The 20,782-nt window shown below is 47.4% G+C and overlaps 3 protein-coding genes and 2 non-coding genes across 5 annotated transcripts; 3 read left to right on the top strand and 2 right to left on the bottom strand.

The window, feature by feature from the left end:
• The first annotated feature begins 316 nt into the window (after window positions 1–316).
• On the top strand, window positions 317–2,232 carry LOC124688785 (putative F-box protein PP2-B12). The gene is made up of 4 exons (XM_047222420.1): window positions 317–598; window positions 701–819; window positions 1,524–1,747; window positions 1,832–2,232. Exons 1-4 carry the CDS (start codon window positions 317–319, stop codon window positions 2,023–2,025), a joined length of 819 nt encoding a protein of 272 aa, XP_047078376.1. The 3' UTR covers window positions 2,026–2,232.
• Window positions 2,233–3,456: 1,224 nt separating this feature from the next.
• On the top strand, window positions 3,457–5,949 carry LOC124688784 (F-box protein PP2-B10-like). Its single transcript, XM_047222419.1, has 3 exons — window positions 3,457–3,826; window positions 3,938–4,056; window positions 5,177–5,949. The coding sequence occupies exons 1-3, from the start codon at window positions 3,557–3,559 to the stop codon at window positions 5,673–5,675; spliced, it is 888 nt and encodes a 295-aa protein (XP_047078375.1). The 5' UTR covers window positions 3,457–3,556; the 3' UTR covers window positions 5,676–5,949.
• TRNAM-CAU lies at window positions 5,912–6,068 on the bottom strand. The gene is made up of 2 exons: window positions 6,031–6,068; window positions 5,912–5,947 (listed from the first exon to the last, which is right to left on the bottom strand). It is a non-coding gene; the product is annotated as a tRNA-Met (tRNA).
• Window positions 6,069–9,505: 3,437 nt separating this feature from the next.
• TRNAM-CAU lies at window positions 9,506–9,592 on the bottom strand. Its single transcript is given in 2 exon segments — window positions 9,506–9,541; window positions 9,555–9,592. It is a non-coding gene; the product is annotated as a tRNA-Met (tRNA).
• A 1,567-nt stretch (window positions 9,593–11,159) lies between these two features.
• Window positions 11,160–17,763, top strand: LOC124693445 (glutathione reductase, cytosolic). The gene is made up of 16 exons (XM_047226922.1): window positions 11,160–11,618; window positions 11,737–11,801; window positions 11,953–12,022; window positions 12,257–12,328; window positions 12,412–12,615; window positions 14,151–14,224; window positions 14,309–14,392; window positions 15,358–15,445; window positions 15,535–15,616; window positions 15,985–16,058; window positions 16,263–16,370; window positions 16,486–16,550; window positions 16,815–16,928; window positions 17,104–17,203; window positions 17,289–17,342; window positions 17,425–17,763. Exons 1-16 carry the CDS (start codon window positions 11,475–11,477, stop codon window positions 17,518–17,520), a joined length of 1,494 nt encoding a protein of 497 aa, XP_047082878.1. The 5' UTR covers window positions 11,160–11,474; the 3' UTR covers window positions 17,521–17,763.
• Window positions 17,764–20,782: the final 3,019 nt, after the last annotated feature.

Here is a 20,782-nt window from a genome sequence, read left to right as displayed (position 1 = left end):
AAGCCCACCGGGCGGCACGGCACGGCCCGTTAGCTTAACGTGCCTAGGTGGGCCGTGCCGGGCCAGGCACGCTAAGGCCTTAGCGGGCCGTGCCGTGCCGTGGGCCGGCCCGTTGGCCAGGTTTGCCCCTGCGTGCCATCTGTTGCTTGGTCACAAATTAAAATCTCGGATCAAATCGCTTCGTCGCTAAGCCTCTGCGTCGCGCTGTCCACCCCGAATATATAAAAACTTGGGAGGATCCATTCGAAGTTCGAACCTACCGATCTCCTCCAAATCGAATCGAATCCAATAAACCAAGCAACCAGCGGAGCTACCGATGGAGGCCGAGGCCTGCGAGATCGCGCGCCTGCCGGAGGAGCTCCTCTCGGCGGCGCTGTCCCGCACCTCCACGCGCGACGCCTGCCGCGCCGCCGCGGTCTCCCCGGCCTTCCGCGACGCGGCCGACTCCGACGCCGTCTGGGCCTGCTTCCTGCCCCGCGACCTCCCGCCGCTCGCCGACGGGGAAGTACTGCACCCCGCGGCGCCGCAGCCGCCCAGCAAGAAGGACCTCTTCCTCCGCCTCTCCGGCAGCCCCCTCCTCCTCCCGGACAAACTCGTGGTACGTACGTGATATCCGGTGGATCCCCCAACCCGTACTACTCCATGTACGTTTGGTCCCTCGCTAATGAATTGGAATTGATCGGTGGTTTTGTGCGCGCAGAGTATGTGGCTGGACAGGGAGACCGGGGCAAAGTGCTACATGCTGTCCGCGAGGGACCTCTCCATCATATGGGGCGACACGCCGCAGTACTGGAGCTGGATCCCTCTCCCAGACTCCAGGTTCGTTCGCTCACTCTCTCCTAGCTGCTATTCCAATGCAGATTGTCTGAATTATAGTACTCCTATCTAGCTTGTGTTCATGCAGATTGTACCAATTCTAGTATAGTATAGCTTGTGTGGCTGAATGCTGCTGCGTTCTGTTCTCATTAGGGCCTGATCGCTGTTGAAATTTGTTTGATTATGCTATGGCGTTGTGGTCACTTGTCACATCGCAATTGAACTGAAGGCTAATAGTCAGCAGGATCGGCTTTGGCATGGTTCCGACTAGCCTTTTTTATTTCATTCAACAAATTTTTCCGAGTTACATGTGCCTGTCGGCACCACGAGGTACTAGCCAAATCTTAGGATTAGAACATGCTCGCTATCAGTTCTGGTGATAGTGAAAGCGGCCAAGTTGAAGCCGATTTGGAAATCGCAGTACTCACTCTACATGCTAAGTCCCCTGTTGCTTCCCACAGATGCAGAACTAAGTGCTACTTTTCTTTTCCTTACTTTCAAGAGAAAAGTGCATCCCCTTTACAACTCTAAACTGTAGGCATCAGTTCCATTACACTTACACTGTGATATACCTTGTTCGCTGTAGATTCTTGGAGTATTTTGTTCACTTGTTCCAGCCAACTACAGGGGGCTATGCTAGATGGTTTTCAGCAACTTGCTATTGATTTTCATCTCCATTACAAATTCTAACCCTATGTGTTCGACAGGTTCTCTGAATGTGCTCAACTCTTGCACGTTTGCTGGTTCGACATCAGTGGGAAGATACCTTGCAAGATGCTGACGCGGGACACTGTCTACGCCGCTTACATAGTGTTCAAGGTGAACGAAAATTCCCTCGGGCTGGATTATCCTGTCCAGGAGGCATCCGTCAGCGTCGGGGCAACTAACTTAACCCGCAAGGTTTGCCTCGAACACAATGATGAGGCTGAGGGCGAGGCTGGTGCGGTGCCTGGGCACTACTGGCCAGTGAGGCCACACCCGCCACAAAGAACCAGGAGAAGAAACCGCCGTGCAGTTCGTCATGGCGAGAACGTAGGGCGCCCTCAGAAAAGAGCCGACGGCTGGATGGAGCTGGAGCTGGGGGAGTTCTTCAACGAGGGGGGTGAAGACGGCGAGGTGTCCTTCAGCCTGATGGAGACGAAAGGCGGGAACTGGAAGAGTGGCCTCATCGTGCAGGGCATCGAGATCAGGCGCAAGAAATCAGGCTGATGTGCTTCTGGACGGCGGACATCCCCGGTGAAGTAGATAAATAAGGGAATCATGCTTGGAAATGTAGTGTTTCGAAACGCTTGCATTTTGCTGCAAATGCTGTGTGGAACTACAAGCGTGTTGCTTCGTTCTTGGTGGAAATTTTTTGTGCTACCTAGATGTGTACTGCTTGGTGAGCGACAACATTTGGTTTGGAAAGTGTAATTAGAGGCAGTGGCTGCAGTTCTAGTTCTTGGTTCAGATGGAAATGTAGTTAGAGGTAGCAGCTTCGCATCTGGCTGGGCTGAGATCCTTGTGGACCTGTGGCTACTTTGCATATGTATCCATCTTTCGCACTGCAGTAAGAGAATATTTTTGAACCTACCAATATGTTGAGAATGTCCCATACTTTCCACTCGCATCCGGCTTCCATTATACTTCCTGTGGTCTGAAGTAAGTGTCGAAATACGAGAATATGAAAAAACAAATTGTGTATCTCTTAGGATTAGATTGCATGATGCACTCCTTTTCTCGAAAAGAAAAGGCCGCACACTTTCACTACCAAAACGAATTAGCCATGAATAACGGCTTCGGGTGCGCCTCGACCAGGAGAGCATGGGGTTTGGGATGATTAATATGAACCAAAATTTTATTTGATTCCACCAGAAAAATACAAATAATTTTGAAAATAATATATGATTGGATGTTAAATTTTCTACTATAAAATCTAGAGCAAAGGATTATTTAGAAAAAAGTTCTATGAAAATCAATCCTATAAATTAAACAATCATTATAGAAGATTTGTCTACTCCCCCGTTCATTTTTTTCGATAAAGGGAATATATTAATATCAAGAGATACTAATTACACCCAACCTCTGCAATAACGCACCACCCTAATGGCACTACGGATGCACACAACCAAAAAAAAGAAAATAAAACTAAGAAACAAAAGTCCCGCTACAGTATCTCGGACCTAACAACAGCAATACATCCACCGCCATGACAATACCTGAATTACAGACTCTTCAAAAAACGACGCCTCCAAGAAGAGAACAGTGCTCAAACACCGTCGTCGCCCGATCAAAGATCTTGGGTTTTCACCCTGAAGATAGTCCCCGTTCTCAAAACAATGCCTCCACCAAGGTCATTGCCAAACACAACCAGTTAAGGGCAGATCTTGCCTCTCAAAACTCTGCACTTCACCTGTGTTGTCGCCCCAACTTTCATACCGCTGTTGTGAAGTCCGGAACACCCCCGTTCATGAAATGATGTAGAAAATTTGTTGAAATTTAGATGTATATCCAAACAAGTGTATAGATATAATCTAAATTTAGACGAACTTAGGACATACTTTTATAAACAAAGGTAGTACAAAATGTTCGTCACTGAACTAAACCAAATTGCTTGAAGGTGCTTCGTGGCTAAGCCTCTGCTCGCGCTCTCTACCCGGAATATAAAACACGGGGGATTCATTCGTGTTCTCCAACCCCCGCTCCTACCCATTCCCAAATCGAACCGAATCGAGTCAACCGACCAGCGGCGGAGCAACCGATGGACGCCGACGCCTGCGAGATCGCGCGGCTGCCGGAGGAGCTCCTCTCGGCGGCGCTGGCCCGCACCTCCACGCGCGACGCCTGCCGCGCCGCCGCGGTCTCTCCGGCCTTCCGCGCCGCGGCCGACTCCGACGCCGTCTGGGCCTGCTTCCTGCCCCGCGCCCTCCCGCCGCTGGCCGACGGGGAGCTGGCCGACGCGCTGCCGCGCAAGAAGGACCTCTTCCTCCGCCTCTCCGACCGCCCCGTCCTCCTCCCGGACAGGCGCGTGGTACGTACCTACACGCCGATCCCCCGTCGCTGAACGCTGTGGTTTCTCCTGTGAATCGCTGCTCACCAAATTGGTCGGCGCGCGGTCGTGTGCCGCGCGCGCCGTTTGCAGAGCATGTGGCTGGACAGGGAGAGCGGCGCCAAGTGCTACATGCTGTCGGCGAGGGACCTCACCATCATCTGGGGCGACACGCCGCAGTACTGGACCTGGATCCCTCTCGCCGACTCTAGGTTCGTTCGCTCGATCTCTCCTGGCTACTCTCGTGCTGGTTGTCCGGATCATTGTCTAGCCTGTGTCGATGCAGATTGTATTGTACCGATAATTGTATACAGCTTGTTTGGCTGAATGGTCCCGCATTGTGAGCTTATTCCCGTCCAGCTGCGGATACAGTTGGTTTGGTTGTGTTGTGCTGTTGTGATCTGCTCACCCCGTCCGATTGCAATCGAATTTCAGGTTAGTAGTTGCAAGTTACAGGTGCAAGTGGTAGTTTGGTAGGTAGATGAAACTCCGCTCTGAACCAAAATCCAGAATAGGGGTTTTGGCATGGTCCCGACTGGTAGCAAATCTTAGGATAAGAACTGTCTCGAAATCACACTCGAAAAAAAAAAAGAACAGTCTCGAATTCAGTTCTAGTTATGCTGAAAGAGGCCAAGTCGAAGTCAGTTCCATTTGGAAACCGGAATACCTGCTGCTGCTTCACACATTATGCAGAACAAAGTGTACTTTTATTTTCCTTACTTCAAAGAGAAAAGTGCATGCCCTTTACAATGCTGTTTTTGTAAGCTATAGGCAGCACATAAATTTCACTTCGCATACAGAGTGTGACTCTACGATCTACCTTTTCTTGTTTTTGAATTGCTCTTTGACCTACCTTGTTCACAGTAGAGTTCTTTGAGTGTCTTGTACATTTATTCTAGCCAACTACACTGAGCTATGTGAAAACTTGTCATGAAAAAATGTGGTTATTAACCAGTTTTGAAATTTTGCTCCAATGTTAGATGGTTTTCAGCAACTCATGCTATTGATTGTTTTTCTTCCTCATTACAAAATTTTGCTGCAAGTACTACTTTTATTTTCCTTACTTTCAAGAGCAAAGTGCATGCCCGTTATAACTATGTTTCTATAAACTATAGGCACCACATAAATGCCACTTTGCATGTGTAATGTGTCTCTATGATCTAAGGGTTCATTGAGTATTTTGTGCCTTTATTCCAGCCATCTGCACCTGAGCTATGGAAAAAAAAATAGTCAAATTACGCAATTTTGCTGCAATGCTAGATGGCATTTAGCACTCACGCTATTGATTGGTTTTCGTCTTCTTCACAAGATCTAACAGTATGTTTGCGACAGGTTCTCTGAAGGCGCCCAACTGCGGGACGTTTGCTGGTTCGAAATCCGTGGAAAGATACAAAGCAAGATGCTGTCGGAAGACACTACTTACGCCGCTTACATAGTGTTCAAGCTGGAAGAGCGTTCCATTGGTCTGGATTATCCGGCCCAGGAGGCATCGGTCAGCGTCGGAGGAACCAGCTTGACCCGCAAGGTGTGCTTCCATGGCTACGATGACGACGGTGAGGCTGGTGGGGTTCCCGAGAACTATCGGCCGATAATGTTTCCCCCACAGCAAAGGGTCAGGAGAAGGAACGGCCGTCCAGTTCCTCATGGAGAGAATGTGGGGCAGCCTCAGAAGAGAGCTGACGGCTGGATGGAGCTGGAGCTGGGCGAGTTCTTCAACGAGGGCGGCGAAGACGGCGAGGTGTCCTTCAGCCTGATGGAGATCAAAGGCGGGCACTGGAAGAGCGGGCTCATCGTGCAGGGCATCGAGGTCAGACGCAAGGCATCGGGCTGAGGATCGTGCTTCTAGGATGATCAAACAGGCATCCGGGGTTAAGTAAATAAATAAGGGAATCGGATGCGGTGTGTGTTTTGGAAACGCTTGCCTGTTGCTGCTAATGCTGTGCAGAACTACAAATTAAGTTTGTTATTTCGTTCTTGATCGCAAACAAAACTCTGTACACAGTTACAAACTATGCTACCTGGAGCCAGATGCAGGAACGATAGAAATGGAGTGAAAAAAAAAGTTTTTGGGGTGAGAGAGGCTCGAACTCTCGACCTCAGGATGACTCACTCTGGAGAAGCTTGCGAGGCCTGGCAGCGGCGGCTCGAACTCTTTCGACCCCGCCCCACGGTCACTCACATTTAGCTATGAGACCTACGCGCTAGCCAACTGCGCCACCACCCCTTTGTTGCCAACGGGTAGAATCTACCCAATTTATTTACTAGTTACCGTACTGCACGTTTCTTGATTGCAATTTGTAAAACACTCTGGCTGAAATCAGAAGTGTAGCACGATGGGGAAAGTGATTTTTGTACAGGTAATGTAGTTGATTAATGATTAGTGGGATGTCTGACAGTCTGAGTTGCAAGTAACATTCAGAGCAAGTGGGCTTCTATAGCCTTCTACGGAAACCATACGGAAGGGCCCCCGCGTCGCTCCTCCCCTGGGCGACACGGGCGGCGAAACAACCACGCCGCCGGCAACCACCCTCTCCCTCCACCACCTCCTTCCCTGCCGTCGCCGGTGGTCTCCGCCGGGCAAAGCCCGCGCGGAGCCGGCGGCGGCAGGACCTGTTTTCTCCGGCCAGCGGAGGAGCTCGCTCGCGGTTTGGGGAAGCTGCGGCGGCGGGATGAAGCTCGGGGCGCGGCGGGAGGTTGCGGCGCAACGGCCGGCGGTGCCGGTGGTCGCGGTGGAGGGTGTCTGCGGCGGCCTGGTGCGTGGCTTCTGGCGGCGGCGCGGCGGGCCCGATCTGGGCTTGGCCTAGGCCGGTCGGGCAGTGGCCGGTCAGGCGTTGCGTGGCTGATGGCGGCCGGTGCTGGGGAAGATGGTGGCGCGAGGCCGTGCGGGGGCGGCGGCGCTGGGGTGGCGGGCGTGGCCGGGCCGGATGCTGGCCCCGCGGGCCGGCTCCGGCGCGGGTGGCCCGGGCGTCGCGGCTGGGCCGGGCGGAGGGCCCCGGGCCGTGGTGCTCGCTGCAATGGTGCGGCGGCTAGGTGCTTGGCACGGGTCGGGGTGGCGGCCGGCCGGCGGCGGGGTGTTGTCGGGCAAGATGGAAGAAGGTGGTCCGGTCTTGGGCACGAGCGAGGATGGCGCGACTAGTCCCGGGCTAACGCCTTGTCTCGGTTGCCGGCCGGCCGGCAGCTGGCCGAGACCGGCGATGGCGGCGGCTTCGGGCGCCGCTCCCTTCTTGAAGGCATCGCCGAGGTGACGTGGTGGCTTCCTGTCTGGGTATGCTCCGGGGAAATCCCTAGATCCGCCGTGATCGGTCGATGGGCGGCGCTCTTGTGTCGTCTTCCCTCTTGAGGGCATCGATTTGGAGTTGCTTAGGTCGGAGGGACCCGTGGAAGATTGATGGTGTTGGCGTCGTGGGTTGCGTGGCGACGATGACAATGGTGAGCGGATCGGAGTTGCGGCATGTCCTTCGTCACCCCTGCCGTGATGGTGAAGTCGGAGCTGCGAGGCGACTTGTGGCAACGATGCCACTTGATTGGTGCTTGCGTCGGTGCAAGGCGTGCAACTTTCTCCTATGAAGATCACGGTTGAAGTCGGAGCTGTCTCCTCCTCGACGTGCTTGTGGGTTGACTGTTTGGCATAGGCTCACTTGGGTTCCGATGTCGTTTGCGGCGAGGGTCTCGGTGGCGGTTGTCTAAGGTGAAGTCGGAATCGCTGGCTCGTGGAGGAGTGACGACGATGACGCTCCATGACATCCTCAACGATGGTCTTTCTTCTCGATGGCGTGTGTGCTCCGTGTGGGTAGCCAGGTTGGCAAGGGTGCTAAGTGTGTGTTGTTGGTTTTCGCCCGATTTTCTCCTAAAAATTGGGCACCTTCTTCTTAATTAATAGAATGAGGCAAATCTTTTGCCTCCGTTTCAAAAAAAAAATACATGACCAAATACCAACAGCTCATAGAAGATTTACTGTTCCAGGAGGCGTAGGAGAGGAAGGCGTCGACGGAGCATTTGTCGCGGCCTGATGCAAAATGGACTGTGATTGTTTGTTTTTGTCTGCGTATCTGCGCGGATAAAGAAAACTCAACCCAGCGGTCAGACACAAGCTATCCGCGGCGACCTATTGCCGAACCAAATTTGGTATGTAAAAGAGTGTACGCGTCAATCTATTCCTGGACCAAGTTTGGTCCGTAAATGGGTCGAGGTGGACACGGTTCGCGAGTCCGTTTGTCCTCCTCTATCCGACCTAGTGAAACAAAACCCAGTTGCTAGTGAAACAAAACCATTGGCGCTCGCCTTGGCCAACGGCCACATTCATGGATGGAGGAACACGTCAAAGTAGCGTGCTCGCTCTCGCTGTCGGCAGCAAACAAATACAATTTAGTATATTTTGTTTTACTAGATCCTTTATGATTTTTACTACATGTTTCATGAAATACTTCATTTTCCATTAGTTTACTACATTCAGATTTACTACATTTTCCATGCCATTTACTACATTCTCAATTAGTTTTACTACATTCTATGAAATTTACTACCTTTTATTTTACTACATTCTACTTTACTACATTCTACATGTCATCTAACTACATATTTCATGATCCTTGTTTTTTCTCCGCCTAGTCTTCGAACTCCATGTCGGGGAGGAGCATTCTCCAACGCTTGCATACCTAAAATACGAACGATGATCTTTAGGTTCTCCTCATCATCGACATAGCTATTTGGCTTCCGCTTGCACCATTTGATGGAAACACAAACTCATCCTTGCTACAGATAGTGTTTGAATCAAACAATGTAGTCATCAAACAACGAAATGAGAACGAACAAATGGTTCCCATCTACATTTAGCTCTTTTTTTAAATCGAAAATATCATTTATTAGTTTAAAATAATAGGAACAAAAATTCTAGATGTAGAAAATAATGGAATCTATTAGTTTGCAAAAAAATAATCAAGAATTCGTTGTAATTTAGGCTCACCAAAAGTGAAAAATATTTCAAAACTTGAGAAATTGTCAGATTTTTCATTTTTTGCGAATTTTGAATTAAAATTTTGTACATATAATAGTGAAATCACAAGGACCATTTTCTCACCTACCAACATTATCTACACCTACAATTTTTATTCTATTTTTTTCAAAAACTTACAAATATTGATTTCGAATTTTTCATGAAAAACGGCCACCATGCTGCTCGGCCTCCATTTGTGGTTTTTAACAACGAAACACCATATGTGGTTTTTGACAAGAAAACACCATTTGTGGATAATAATGAAATCTACTAGTGTGCAAAACACTATCTGTAGCAAGGATGACTACATTGTTCGTTGACTAACAAAGCACACTATCTGTAGCAAGGAAGCCTACATTGTTCGATGACTAACAAAGTAACAGACCATATCTGGTAGAAAAGGTATGCACACTTTTACTAACAAAGTATTTTTTGCTTGAACACCATGACATATTCGATGTGGGCATCTTTTTGCAGGAATATGGTAGTTCTCAGAAATTCTTCCCTATATGTACGTCACTCTTCTTTTTTTTGCATGGAGAGATGCGAAGATCAAGAAGAGCATTGCCAAAAGAAGCAGCTGCCTCAAGCCATGTGAAGGGAAGAGGCCTGTAACAAAAGATGGAAATATTCTTCAACAGAACGGTCAGAGAATTTACAAAAAGTGTTGGGGTGAGAGAGGCTCGAACTCTCGACCTCAGGATCACTCAATTTAGCTATGAGACCTACGCGCTAGCCAACTGCGCCACCACCCCTTTGTGAAATAGTTTTGAATTTACTATAATTAAAGTGAAATTAATCATCACAGACAAGTTTATAGATTGTAAATCACTCGTGCAAAGAATCAGGATTATAGCAAGATGGAGAGATACAAATTGTCCTTTGTGTTTTCTGTTGGTGATGGATACAGCCAGCGAGTCGCGAAAGATCATCGGTCCAGCCACAGCTCTAACACTAGTGTCTGCGTCGGCCGCCGTGAATGGGCCACTTGGATCGTCCACAGGTGCCCCATCTCCACTTCTCTAGCCCATCTCGGGACCAGCTTGTCTAGATTCAGTGAACGCACACGGCTTCACACCCCAACGGAACGCGTGGCGCAACCTGCATGCATCCCACAGCATAACCAAAGATAGCGCAGTTGCGATTCTGATTAACGCATCACACATGTACAGATTAGTACTTCGTTATCTTTAGTCGTTTTCTTTTTGAGAAATTTCACCATAATCATGAATAGCAGTATAAATAAACCAAAATAATAAAGATTGCAAATCGGTTCATGGACCATCCAGCGATGACTAAAGACATTGACACGAGTCGAGGGCGTGTCATCGTCACCCCTCCATCACCAGAGTCGAGTAAAACTTGAACCATTGACAAAGATGAGACCCGTAGATCGAAAAGACGAAACTGAAACGACACAAACAAAAATCGATAGGATCGTAGAAGATCCGCGAGATGCATAACCCTCTGCTTGAAGCACCACCGAAGCGAGAATAGGGCAAGGATAACCGTATTCTGACTTAAAGATCTAGCCGTCGTCTCCAAATTTCAAAGAAGACACTGAAATAAACCTAAACGAAGGATGTGAACCCTCCGCCGACGAGGGGCCGTGGTCCGTCGCACCTCCAAGACCCCAAGGCCACTAGAGGCGGAGTGGACATGCGACAACGCCAATGAGGGGGACAATACCCTGGATGGGTTTTAGAAGTAGCCTCATGTCGCCACTCTCCTCTCTTCAGTCGTTCAAGATTCAAAATTGTGTTTATAGTGTGAAGAAAACAAATTCCTATACTCATGATTCACATATTACAGGACATAGTTTGGAATCAGAGGTCGTTTTGAGTGCACAAATCAAACGGGGTCACTCTAGCTGCATGTGAGAAAAAAAAACCCGTAGAATCGGCATGTGATTGGATGGTTAGTAGGGCAGTGGCACCTCCGTCTACCAGAATTTAAGCCATAGTTTTGACAATTTGGTGCCGATAAAGACGAGATATTTTTTTAGTAGGAGGCGACGTTACGTCGATAGCAATGCGTTTATGATGACTTTGTCAATCTCAAGATCTGCCAGATCATCAGTTTCATGTATCCAATCTTTTGAAGATGTTCGTAAAGGTAGGACGTGCGTGCATTCATAAAGATGACCAACTGTACGTAAGTGCACAGGAGATCCAAGAAAAATTGTCAGGTCACTGCTGATGTAACACGCAGCATTAAGCAAAAAATGATTTTGCGAGTACAACCGTACCAACTAGGTGTTCTGATAAAAAATGGGGTACTCACTAGGTGCCATCTGATTATCATAATCGTGGAGCCCTGCGGCACCGGTGACGATCGCCGTGACCAGAAGCGGCACCACGTCTGACGGGAACCAGGCCGCGCGCGCGGCGGAGAGAAGCTTCCGATTCTTCTTCTTCCCCATCCCCATAGAAATAGATCCGTCCATCCATCCATCCGTCCCTGATCAGGCCTTAGCCGCCTCCCCACCCGCTCTGCTCCGAAGCCAAGGTGCGGCGGATTTCCCCTCGATTTAATAATCGATTAAGACTGTATTCCCCGCGGCGAAAAATCTAGCCTTTTTCCTCGCTAATCCGCGCCGCCCTTAGGGTTCCGGGAGCGCCGCCGACGGCCCAGCCTATGGCCAGGAAGATGCTCAAGGACGGCGAGGTGGCCGTCGCCGACGGCGCCGACGAGGGGAGCTACGACTACGATCTGTTCGTCATCGGAGCCGGCAGCGGCGGCGTCCGCGGCTCCCGCACCTCCGCGGGGTTCGGAGCCAAGGTCCGCTCTTTCTGTTCAGTCTCCCCCTCCCAAGGTTTCCTCTTTCCTTCAGTGTGTTATGGCTGCCCGCCGTATTATTCGACTCAAGTGTCGGTTCTTGGTGTGATTTCTTGTCCAGGTTGCGATCTGCGAGCTCCCGTTCCACCCCATCAGCTCGGAGTGGCTCGGAGGCCACGGCGGCACGTAAGCATAACAATCCCCATTATTACCTCTCTGCATTTTGCTGGTTCTTGATGCTTGGACGTCTAGCAGCTAACCTTTGTCCTGGACATTTTGTCATGTTCTGAACCCGCGTGCTCCTCGCCGTGATCTGACTGCCTCTCTGCTGCCCTAGGTGCGTGATACGTGGCTGCGTCCCCAAGAAGATCCTCGTCTACGGGGCATCCTTCCGGGGCGAATTCGAGGCAAGTGGCCTCACTGTCTTATGCAAACAATGGTCCTTCCTTGGTCTACCAAACTTCCTAATCATTGCTGCACAACCTCGACCCTTAAGCTAGCCAACTACCGTAGCTTTTATTTCGACTGGGATTATTCCCCGTTCCATTTCCTAGAGCTTATGTGTACCTTTGCAAAACTACCGCTCCAAGCGATGCTCGCTCCGACACACTTGTTTTAAATTGCTGGTGTCGCGAGTGCAGGATTCGAAGCAGTTCGGGTGGGAAATCAGTGGGGACATCAACTACAACTGGAAGAAGCTGCTGGAGAACAAGGTCGGTGACGTGACATTTTGGCTGAGCGCGTCGGTGTTTCGGCGAGTAGAGACCCGAATGATCGTGGTTCTTTTATCCTGCAGACTCAAGAAATTGTTAGGCTGAATGGAGTATACAAGAGGATCCTTGGGAATTCTGGTGTGACGATGATCGAAGGGGCAGGGAGTATAGTCGATGCTCATACCGTTGAGGTTACCCAGCCGGATGGTTCGAAGCAGAGGCACACCACCAAGCACATACTGATTGCTACTGGCAGCCGGGCAACGCGGGTCAACATCCCTGGAAAGGTTTGTCAAGTTCCCCATGAGATATTTTTTTAAGTTATGCTTCTATTACTGGGTGATGGTATTGTTAACATGTTCCCTTAGCTCCTTTGTGTTGCCCATGCCTCTTTGGTTTAAGAATGTTCATGTTTCTGCCATCTGATTTACTCATTTTGATCCTCTTGACTTAGTGCCTGCAGACGGACAACTTTTTTGATATTTCCATGAATTCCAGACGTGTTAAAATTTTGAAAGCCACTTAGTTTCGCATCTTTCATTCTCTGGGTTATCAAGGAAACAGAAAATTACATTCATTATTTTCTGTATTCTTCTGAGGAAATATCATCTAACACCACATGTTGTTGAATTTTTTGCAAGGAACCAACAACATGCGTTTATTTTTGCATAGAACACATAGCCAAAAACTAAAAGCTTTAATAGCCAGTTAGCCAGTCTGGCCCGCTGTCACAAAACGTAATATGGTATTTTCTCTCCTTATTCAACTGAATTGGTATGTACATATCAACTCGTCCCGATACCAGGAGGAGGCAGCCAGCCTCTCCAAGTTCACGGCAACCTGAAGACCGTCAGCCTTGTTCGCACATTGGTCGAGGCGAGAGAGCGCTCACGGATCGCCTGTCGCGTTGTCCTTCGGCGAGCCTTGCCCGCACACATGTCGACCTAAACGCTGCCATGTTGGCCCGTGGAGGCAGAGGGTGAATTGGCATGGTCCTTAGGCGCACCACCCATGGCGGGAGCGAGCTTGTCATGCTCTACCGGCTTCATCCGTGTCGCGCCGAGGTGTGTCGGTTGTGCTGCGTTGTCCTCGACTCACCCATCCCTATCAAAGAGATCTCCATCTTGAGTTCATTGATGTTATGTATTGTTAGGATGCAGACAAGCACGACAAGGCAGCTCCCCGTGCCTTGCCGCCTCGGCGGTACAGTCGATCAGTAAGGCGGACATGTCGTGCTTTGACTGCTCGAGACGTCCTCTCAGTCCTACTACGACCTAGACAGGAAGAAGCCTGTTGACAGCACGGCATGGTTTGGCGCGCTACATCGGCGCCTGACCGGACATGGTCTCTCGTTCGTCGAGTTCGTGGGAAGGGTGAGCATCTACTCCACCACTGCGGACGAGCAACCGCTGCACATGACGGTGGCACGACAGTAGAGCACCAGGACGCCGACCATGGATTCCCATGGTCCCGCTGTCGGTCTCATCTCCACCACTAGCACAACACCTCATGTGCTGATGTTGTCGATCACACCGGGGACCATGGTGAAGGGTAGCCGCCTTCGCTTCGTTGCTGGACGAACCGGTCCGAACATACTCGTTCAGACGTCAATGGAGATTAATTGTCCATTAAAACTTTTAATAAGGGATTATGTGTTTGGTGCAAGTGATTACAACAAAATGTGGTGTTCTTTGCAAAAACAAACACATGTTGTGGTTCTGACGTTCTGTGCAAAAATGTCACCAACATGTGGTGCTATCTGCTATTTCCTCTATTCTTCTGGATTGTTCTGACCTACACCAACGGGTACATTCACTTGCAGGAGCTTGCTATTACCTCAGATGAGGCTTTGAGTTTGGAGGAGCTGCCGAAACGTGCTGTGATTCTTGGTGGCGGGTATGGTTCTAGATACCCCCTGTACCATTATATTATTACATTGTAATCTTTCTAGCATTTTTCTCATGTGGCATGTCATTGCAGATATATTGCTGTTGAATTTGCTTCTATCTGGAGAGGGTTGGGTGCTGAAGTAGACTTGTTCTATAGAAAAGAACTTCCTCTAAGGTATGCTCTTTAATCTGCTGTCAGCACCCTGTGGATAATGCACACAGTTTCTGGTCCCTTGCCCAAATAAGATACTGCATAAATTCAGAAGAATATTCATGTAGTTTGTGCAGTTGGAGATGTTGTGTCACGCTACCATGTACCTGAAGCTGATAGGATAATTTTTTCTACTTAAGTGTTACGTGTTTCTTACAATACTCAGTTAGTTTCATTGACCATCACGATCTTCCACTTGCTCATGCAAAATCCACCCCAGCAATGTATTTTTGTGGTTTTGCAGTATACTGAAAAGTGGATGGTATGACTTTTAGCTTAGCATTTCCAGTAAGTTGTGATTGCCATGATTCATAAAGTTTGGAGCCTGTTATGTGCATGATAGCATTAGGAAATATCCAAATAGAAATGGAATATTGTTTAAATAGGATTTCGAATTGTTTAAATAGAAGAAGATTAGATTTAGAGATTGGATTGATATCCAAGTCAAGATAGCATCAGGAATTATCCAAATAGAAATGGAATATTGTTTAAATAGGATTTCGAATTGTTTAAATAGAAGAAGATTAGATTTAGAGATTGGATTGATATCCTTTATGTTAATGCTCAGGTCACAAGTAAGTCCTACTTAAGGGACAACATACATATCCATAATCAATCAAGCAGTAAGAGTAGAGTTTATCAATGCATTATCTCCTTCTTTCCTCCTCACAAACCTATGATTTACCAGCAGTTCTCTGCGCCATATGCTGTTTCGGCCATCTTCGTCGTGGTGGTAGTTAGCCAGTTTTTTTCAGACCCCAGAGCCTGACCTGTGGCTCTGATTATAATTTTACAACACGTCTGATAAAAAACAGAACTACTGTCATTGGCATTTAGTATTCCAAAGTTTCTACGTTTTTCAAGTTGTTCGTTTCTCAAAACATTTGTGTCGTAGAAAGGTAAACATAACAGTACACTGCCACTTGCAGAGGTTTCGATGATGAGATGAGAACAATTGTTGCAAGTAACCTTGAGGGAAGGGGAATCAGATTGCATCCAGGGACAAATTTAACTGAGGTGATTTGCACTAAATTCATAAAGTTAATTTCACTTTCCTCACATTCAGCTTGCAGTTTGTTTTGACCAACCCTATTTATGTAAACCAGTTGAGTAAAACGGCGGATGGCATTAAAGTTGTGACGGATAAAGGAGATGAGCTCATTGCAGATGTTGTTCTGTTTGCTACAGGTATTTAACATATTTATTTGTTTGTTTTGATACTTCTTATCTGTTCCGTTTAACCATTTGTTCACATTATCCAACCAATTATGGGACAACATGGGCATCTCTTGGTTTGCTTGTATGGATTAAAAGTGTATTGTATTCTGTATTCTGGAATACTGATTTTTATTTAAACAGATAACCAACTACTTTTTTTTACAATACCAACTAATTATATGTTATCACGTTTTAATCTCTTGCGGTTCTTTGCTGAAGAATTAGATACTTCTTCTGGTTTCCTTATTCTATTCAGAATGTAATGTTCATTTGAGTTTTTTTTACATTGGATGTGCATGTTTACACACTATTCTTGTGCCTGGTTTTTATTTGTACAGGTCGCGCCCCGAACTCCAATAGGCTGAACTTGGAAGCTGTTGGTGTTGAGGTTGATCAAGTGGGATCCATCAAGGTTTATCTTCTCTCCTTGTCCTTTCTGTACCTGTTAATTGAATTATCATTTTTATGTCTGGAATTTACATCTCACATTTCTGTTTCTACCTGACAAACTCTTTGTGTACATATTATGCACTGGATTCACTATTAGTTTCTTGGTTGTGTACTTTTGACTCTCTGAATAATATAATTTGTTAATTTCGACTTCACGTCTGTTCAGGTTGATGAGTACTCCCGTACATCAGTTCCCAATATATGGGCTGTGGGTGATGTAACAAATCGGGTTAACCTTACACCTGTTGCTCTCATGGAGGCTACTTGCTTTTCTGTAAGTGGCGTGGCTGTAGTTTGTAATCCCTTAACCATAACTGGTTCTGGTCATTCTGCTAATAATCTTTGTGTTTAATCACCACTATTTGTCCTTCCTTATCTTTTCATCACAGAAAACTGTGTTTGGTGGCCAGCCTATTAAGCCTGATTACAAAGATGTACCTTGTGCTGTTTTCTGGTAAGTAGTTATCTTGATTTCAGTAAAATGACTTAGTTTGTGCTTAAAATATCAGCAATTCGTTTCAAGCTTTTTTGTGAGAAACCAGTGGCTCTGGACCTTGTTAATGTCACTAGAGTTAGAGAATAGATTGAAAACATGTTTCCTTCTGCTCTTTACCCTGAACCCCTGCCAGACTGTCACTAACTTCTTTGTTTTTTTTTTTTCGATTGCATTATTTTATTGTGCTATCATTCCCCTCACTATTATGTTTTGTTGAGTTAGCATTCCGCCACTATCCGTCGTGGGTCTCAGTGAACAAGAGGCTTTGGCAGAAGCCAAGAATGATATTCTTGTTTACACATCTAGTTTCAATCCAATGAAGAACAGCATATCCAAGTAAGTATCGTGGGATCAACTCTTACAGTTGTAGTTTAACCTTTCACATTGTGTGCTCATCAAGAGATATTTCAGCTTTTTTTACTAGTTGTGTACCACTGCACTATATCAACACTCTGTTTGCTATTAAGTACTTGTTCTGATGGGGAAGATTTCCATTTTTCAAATTTTGAAGACGGCAGGAGAAGTCTGTCATGAAACTGGTGGTTGATGCTGAGACTGATAAGGTACTTGGTGCAGCCATGTCTGGACCAGATGCAGCTGAAATTATGCAGGTACACATACGTGAAGTTTGTGTTTTTTTTTTCAGTTAGTCATTCGTGGTATTCTATGCCTGAGCTTCTACGCACAAAAATGCAGGGCATTGCTGTTGCACTCAAGGCTGGAGCTACCAAAGCCACCTTTGACAGCACCGTAAGTCGAAAGACATCACCCTCTCTTTCGTGCCCAGACCTCATGTTTTTTTGGGTTCTAATCGTACCTATTTGCTTTGTAGGTCGGAATCCACCCTTCTGCCGCGGAAGAGTTTGTGACGATGCGGACCTTGACCAGGCGTGTGAGCCCTGCATCTAAGCCGAAGACGAACTTGTAAACAAGATACGCAATGCTTTGGACTGATAAATATAGCATCTGGTTGGAACCGATATGGCAAAGGGTAGATGCAGACTTTAGTCTCAGGTTGGGTAGCCCCACGCATAGCATTTGAAGGGTAAAAAGGGTATACTGTGTATTTGATTAAATAAAGGTTTCTGCGGAACAGTGTACAGAAATCGTGGGATTGCCATTATTTCCGATCCAAATAATTCTTCAAATATTTTCTCATTTTGCCACGTCAGTCGTTGAATATTCTTGTCTGCTTCTATTCCTTAAAGTTTATGTATCCTAGCTTGTATGGAGGTTGTTTGTTCCAAGTCAGCTTTGCGCTTTGGGTACAGGTCTGGGGACTGCAAAGGTTGGCAAGGTAATAATAACAATCACTCCCACTCCGAGTCCCTATTTAGAAAATTAGAGCATCTCACAAATGACAAATTTAACGTGAAGCTGTTCAAAATTTCAGTTTCTTTAGGCACCATGTCCCAAATATTGCTTATCTTATTGCTTGTTGAAACAAAGACAGTATATATTGCATCATCTTGTCGCGCCACCGTTTCATGGTTCTTCATGCTCTCTTGAAGAAAGTAAACTTTTCGTCCTTGGACTTTTGAGAGAGTCTACTTTTCATCCTCAATTAATGATTGGGTCGAAGGGCAACGTAAACACAGAAAATCCTGACACGACTTGTGCCGGCGCTTTCAGGTTGGTCTCTATGGGCTGGATCCGGCTAGGCAGTGTCAAACGAAGTTTTAAACCTGCTAAGAGCATCTCCACTTGTCTCCCTAATACGGCATATTGCGAAGCTGCTGTTTTTTTGGTCCATATGGCTGGTCTCTATGGGTTGGATACTTGGATCCGGCTAGGCAGTGTCAAACGAAGTTTTAAACATGCTAAGAACGTCTCCACTCGTCTTCCCAGTACTGGTCTATGTTTTTTTTTGTCCATATGGAGGAGCACAGCACGGATACGATTATGGGGAGGTGCCGGTGTCCAGTCGTTCACACCATACGCCCCCTCCACTCATACACTCTTTTTTGCCCAGCCGTTCATGTCATACGTCCCCATACACTTTTTTTTTATATGATTTGAATTTAAAATAACAAATGAACTACAATAATTTATTACTAGTTTAACAAATCATAGATATAATTCAACAAGTTCATCATAGTAAGCAAATAATTTAAGTTCAAAAAAACACACAAATAATTTAACAAGTTTGAATCCAATGGACAGGAGGGCGACGAGGATCGTCAGATGCTCCTCGCCGCTGACGGTTTTCCTTGTTGCAGTGGTGACAACGACTTTCTAGTCCATCAGAGCGGTGAGTGCCTCCTTGTTGTCAGAGTTCATCGCCTTGACAAACGCCGAACACCTAGCGTGCAAGGTGGACGCGAGGTGGGACACAGAGTATGTAAAGCGGTCTGGCGGTGGAGCGACGATGACGCATTGGGGCGGCGCAGTAGCGTAGGTAGTGGAAAAGTATATATATGAGGGTGGAGTGGTTTCTACCGGAGACTGCCGGCCACCGCCGGTGAGGGGTAGTTGCGGTGCCGATCTGGGTCGCGGGAGGACGTCGTGAGGTGGGAAGGGCGAGATTGGGAGGGATTTCTGCTAGTCTCGCCGACAGGGCTGGCCGGCGGCGTTATGTCATTCATCCGGCGTCCCCGCCACCTCCCCCTTCCTCGTGGATTGGGTTCGGCCTGGGGCCGCCAGATGATAACGTGGGCCTCGCCAGCGCAAAAAGTAAATATTGGGGACGATGGCTGGAAGCAATTTTTCTCGCATGTTTTTGGGACTTTGGGGTGGGGGTGGGGGAGGGAGTCGAGATGCTCTAACTGCTGATAGCGATTTGGGATGCTGGGTGGAAGCTACACTATGCGAAAACGCCGGTGGGATGTTATTAACACCTTCGGACATTCATGCTGTTCAAGAGGTCCTACATTCCTGGATGAATGTCACTAGGACTAGTATATTATATCACATGTTCCAAAAAAACTTGCAGATCGATCGCGTGATCCGTGCAATCCTAGTTTGGGGATTTGATACGTCTCCAACGTATCTATAATTTCTGATGTTCCATGCTTGTTTTATGACAATACCTACATGTTTTGTTCACACATTATATCGTTTTTATGCGTTTTCCGGAACTAACCTATTAACAAGATGCCACGAGTGCCGGCTCTCGTTTTCTCGCTGTTTTTGGTTCCGAAAGGCTGTTCGGGCAATATTCTCGGAATTCGACGAAACGAAGACCAAACATCCTATTTTTCCCGGGAGGCTCCGAACACCGAAGGGGAGTCGGAGGAGAGCCGGGGGCCACCACACATGTGGGCCGCGCGGCCTACACCCTGGCCGCGCCGGCCTGGTGTGGGGCCACCCTGTCGTCCCTCCTGCGCCGCCTCTTCGCCTATTTAAGCCCTTTCGACCTAAAAACGCAGTACCTCTTGACGAAACTCCAGAAAGACTCCAGGGGCGCCGCCACATCGCGAAACTCCAATTCGGGGGACAGAAGTCTCTGTTCCGGCACCCGTCGGGACGGGGAATTGCCCCGGAGTCATCTCCACCGCCGTCTCCACCACCATCTTCACCGCCATCGCTGCCTCCATGATGAGGAGGGAGTAATTCACCCCCGGGCTGAGGGCTCCGCTGTAGCTATGTGGTTCATCTCTCTCTTTATGTGATCTAGTTGAATATCATCTATGTGCTACTCTAGTGATGTTATTAAAGTAGTCTATTCCTCCTACACGGTGTAATGGTGATAGTGTGTGCATCGTGTAGTACTTGGCGTGGGTTATGATTGTAATCTCTTGTAGATTATGAAGTTAAGTATTGCTATGATAAGAATTGATGTGATCTATGCCTCCTTCATAGTGTGATGGTGACAGTGTGCATGCTATGTTAGTTCTTGGTGTGATTGTGTTGATCTATCTTACACTCTAAATATGAACATTGAATATTGTGGAGCTTGTTAACTCCGGCATTGAGGGTTCGTGTAATCCTACATAGTTAGTGGTGTTCATCATCCAACAAGAGGGTGTAGAGTAGTCCTATTATGTGATCATTGTTGAGAGTGTCCACTAGTGAAAGTATGATCCCTAGGCCTTGTTTTCAAACATCGAATCTCCGTTTGTTTACTGTTCTGTTGCATGTTTACTCGCTGCCATATGTTATTCAGATTGTTATTACCACTCATATACATCCATACTACTTGTATTTCACCATCTCTTCGCCGAACTAGTGCACCTATACATCTGACAAGT

This window comes from Lolium rigidum, chromosome 2 (assembly GCF_022539505.1).
Source record: "Lolium rigidum isolate FL_2022 chromosome 2, APGP_CSIRO_Lrig_0.1, whole genome shotgun sequence".
In the NCBI taxonomy this organism is placed as follows: Eukaryota; Viridiplantae; Streptophyta; class Magnoliopsida; order Poales; family Poaceae; genus Lolium; species Lolium rigidum.
The sequence above is the reverse complement of the archived record's forward strand: the minus strand, read 5'-3'. Positions and strand labels throughout refer to the sequence as shown.

Excerpts from the sequence above, each read along its gene's own strand:
- LOC124693445 (XM_047226922.1), top strand. The coding sequence starts at position 11,475 with ATGGCCAGGAAGATGCTCAAGGACGGCGAGGTGGCCGTCGCCGACGGC. Across the intron at positions 15,446-15,534 it reads CAGGGACAAATTTAACTGAG|TTGAGTAAAACGGCGGATGG; the intron begins GTGATTTGCACT and ends TATGTAAACCAG. Across the intron at positions 15,617-15,984 it reads TGTTGTTCTGTTTGCTACAG|GTCGCGCCCCGAACTCCAAT; the intron begins GTATTTAACATA and ends TTATTTGTACAG.
- LOC124688785 (XM_047222420.1), top strand. The coding sequence starts at position 317 with ATGGAGGCCGAGGCCTGCGAGATCGCGCGCCTGCCGGAGGAGCTCCTC. Across the intron at positions 820-1,523 it reads ATCCCTCTCCCAGACTCCAG|GTTCTCTGAATGTGCTCAAC; the intron begins GTTCGTTCGCTC and ends TGTGTTCGACAG. Across the intron at positions 1,748-1,831 it reads ACACAATGATGAGGCTGAGG|TTCGTCATGGCGAGAACGTA; the intron begins GCGAGGCTGGTG and ends ACCGCCGTGCAG.
- LOC124688784 (XM_047222419.1), top strand. The coding sequence starts at position 3,557 with ATGGACGCCGACGCCTGCGAGATCGCGCGGCTGCCGGAGGAGCTCCTC. Across the intron at positions 3,827-3,937 it reads TCCTCCCGGACAGGCGCGTG|AGCATGTGGCTGGACAGGGA; the intron begins GTACGTACCTAC and ends CGCCGTTTGCAG. Across the intron at positions 4,057-5,176 it reads ATCCCTCTCGCCGACTCTAG|GTTCTCTGAAGGCGCCCAAC; the intron begins GTTCGTTCGCTC and ends TGTTTGCGACAG.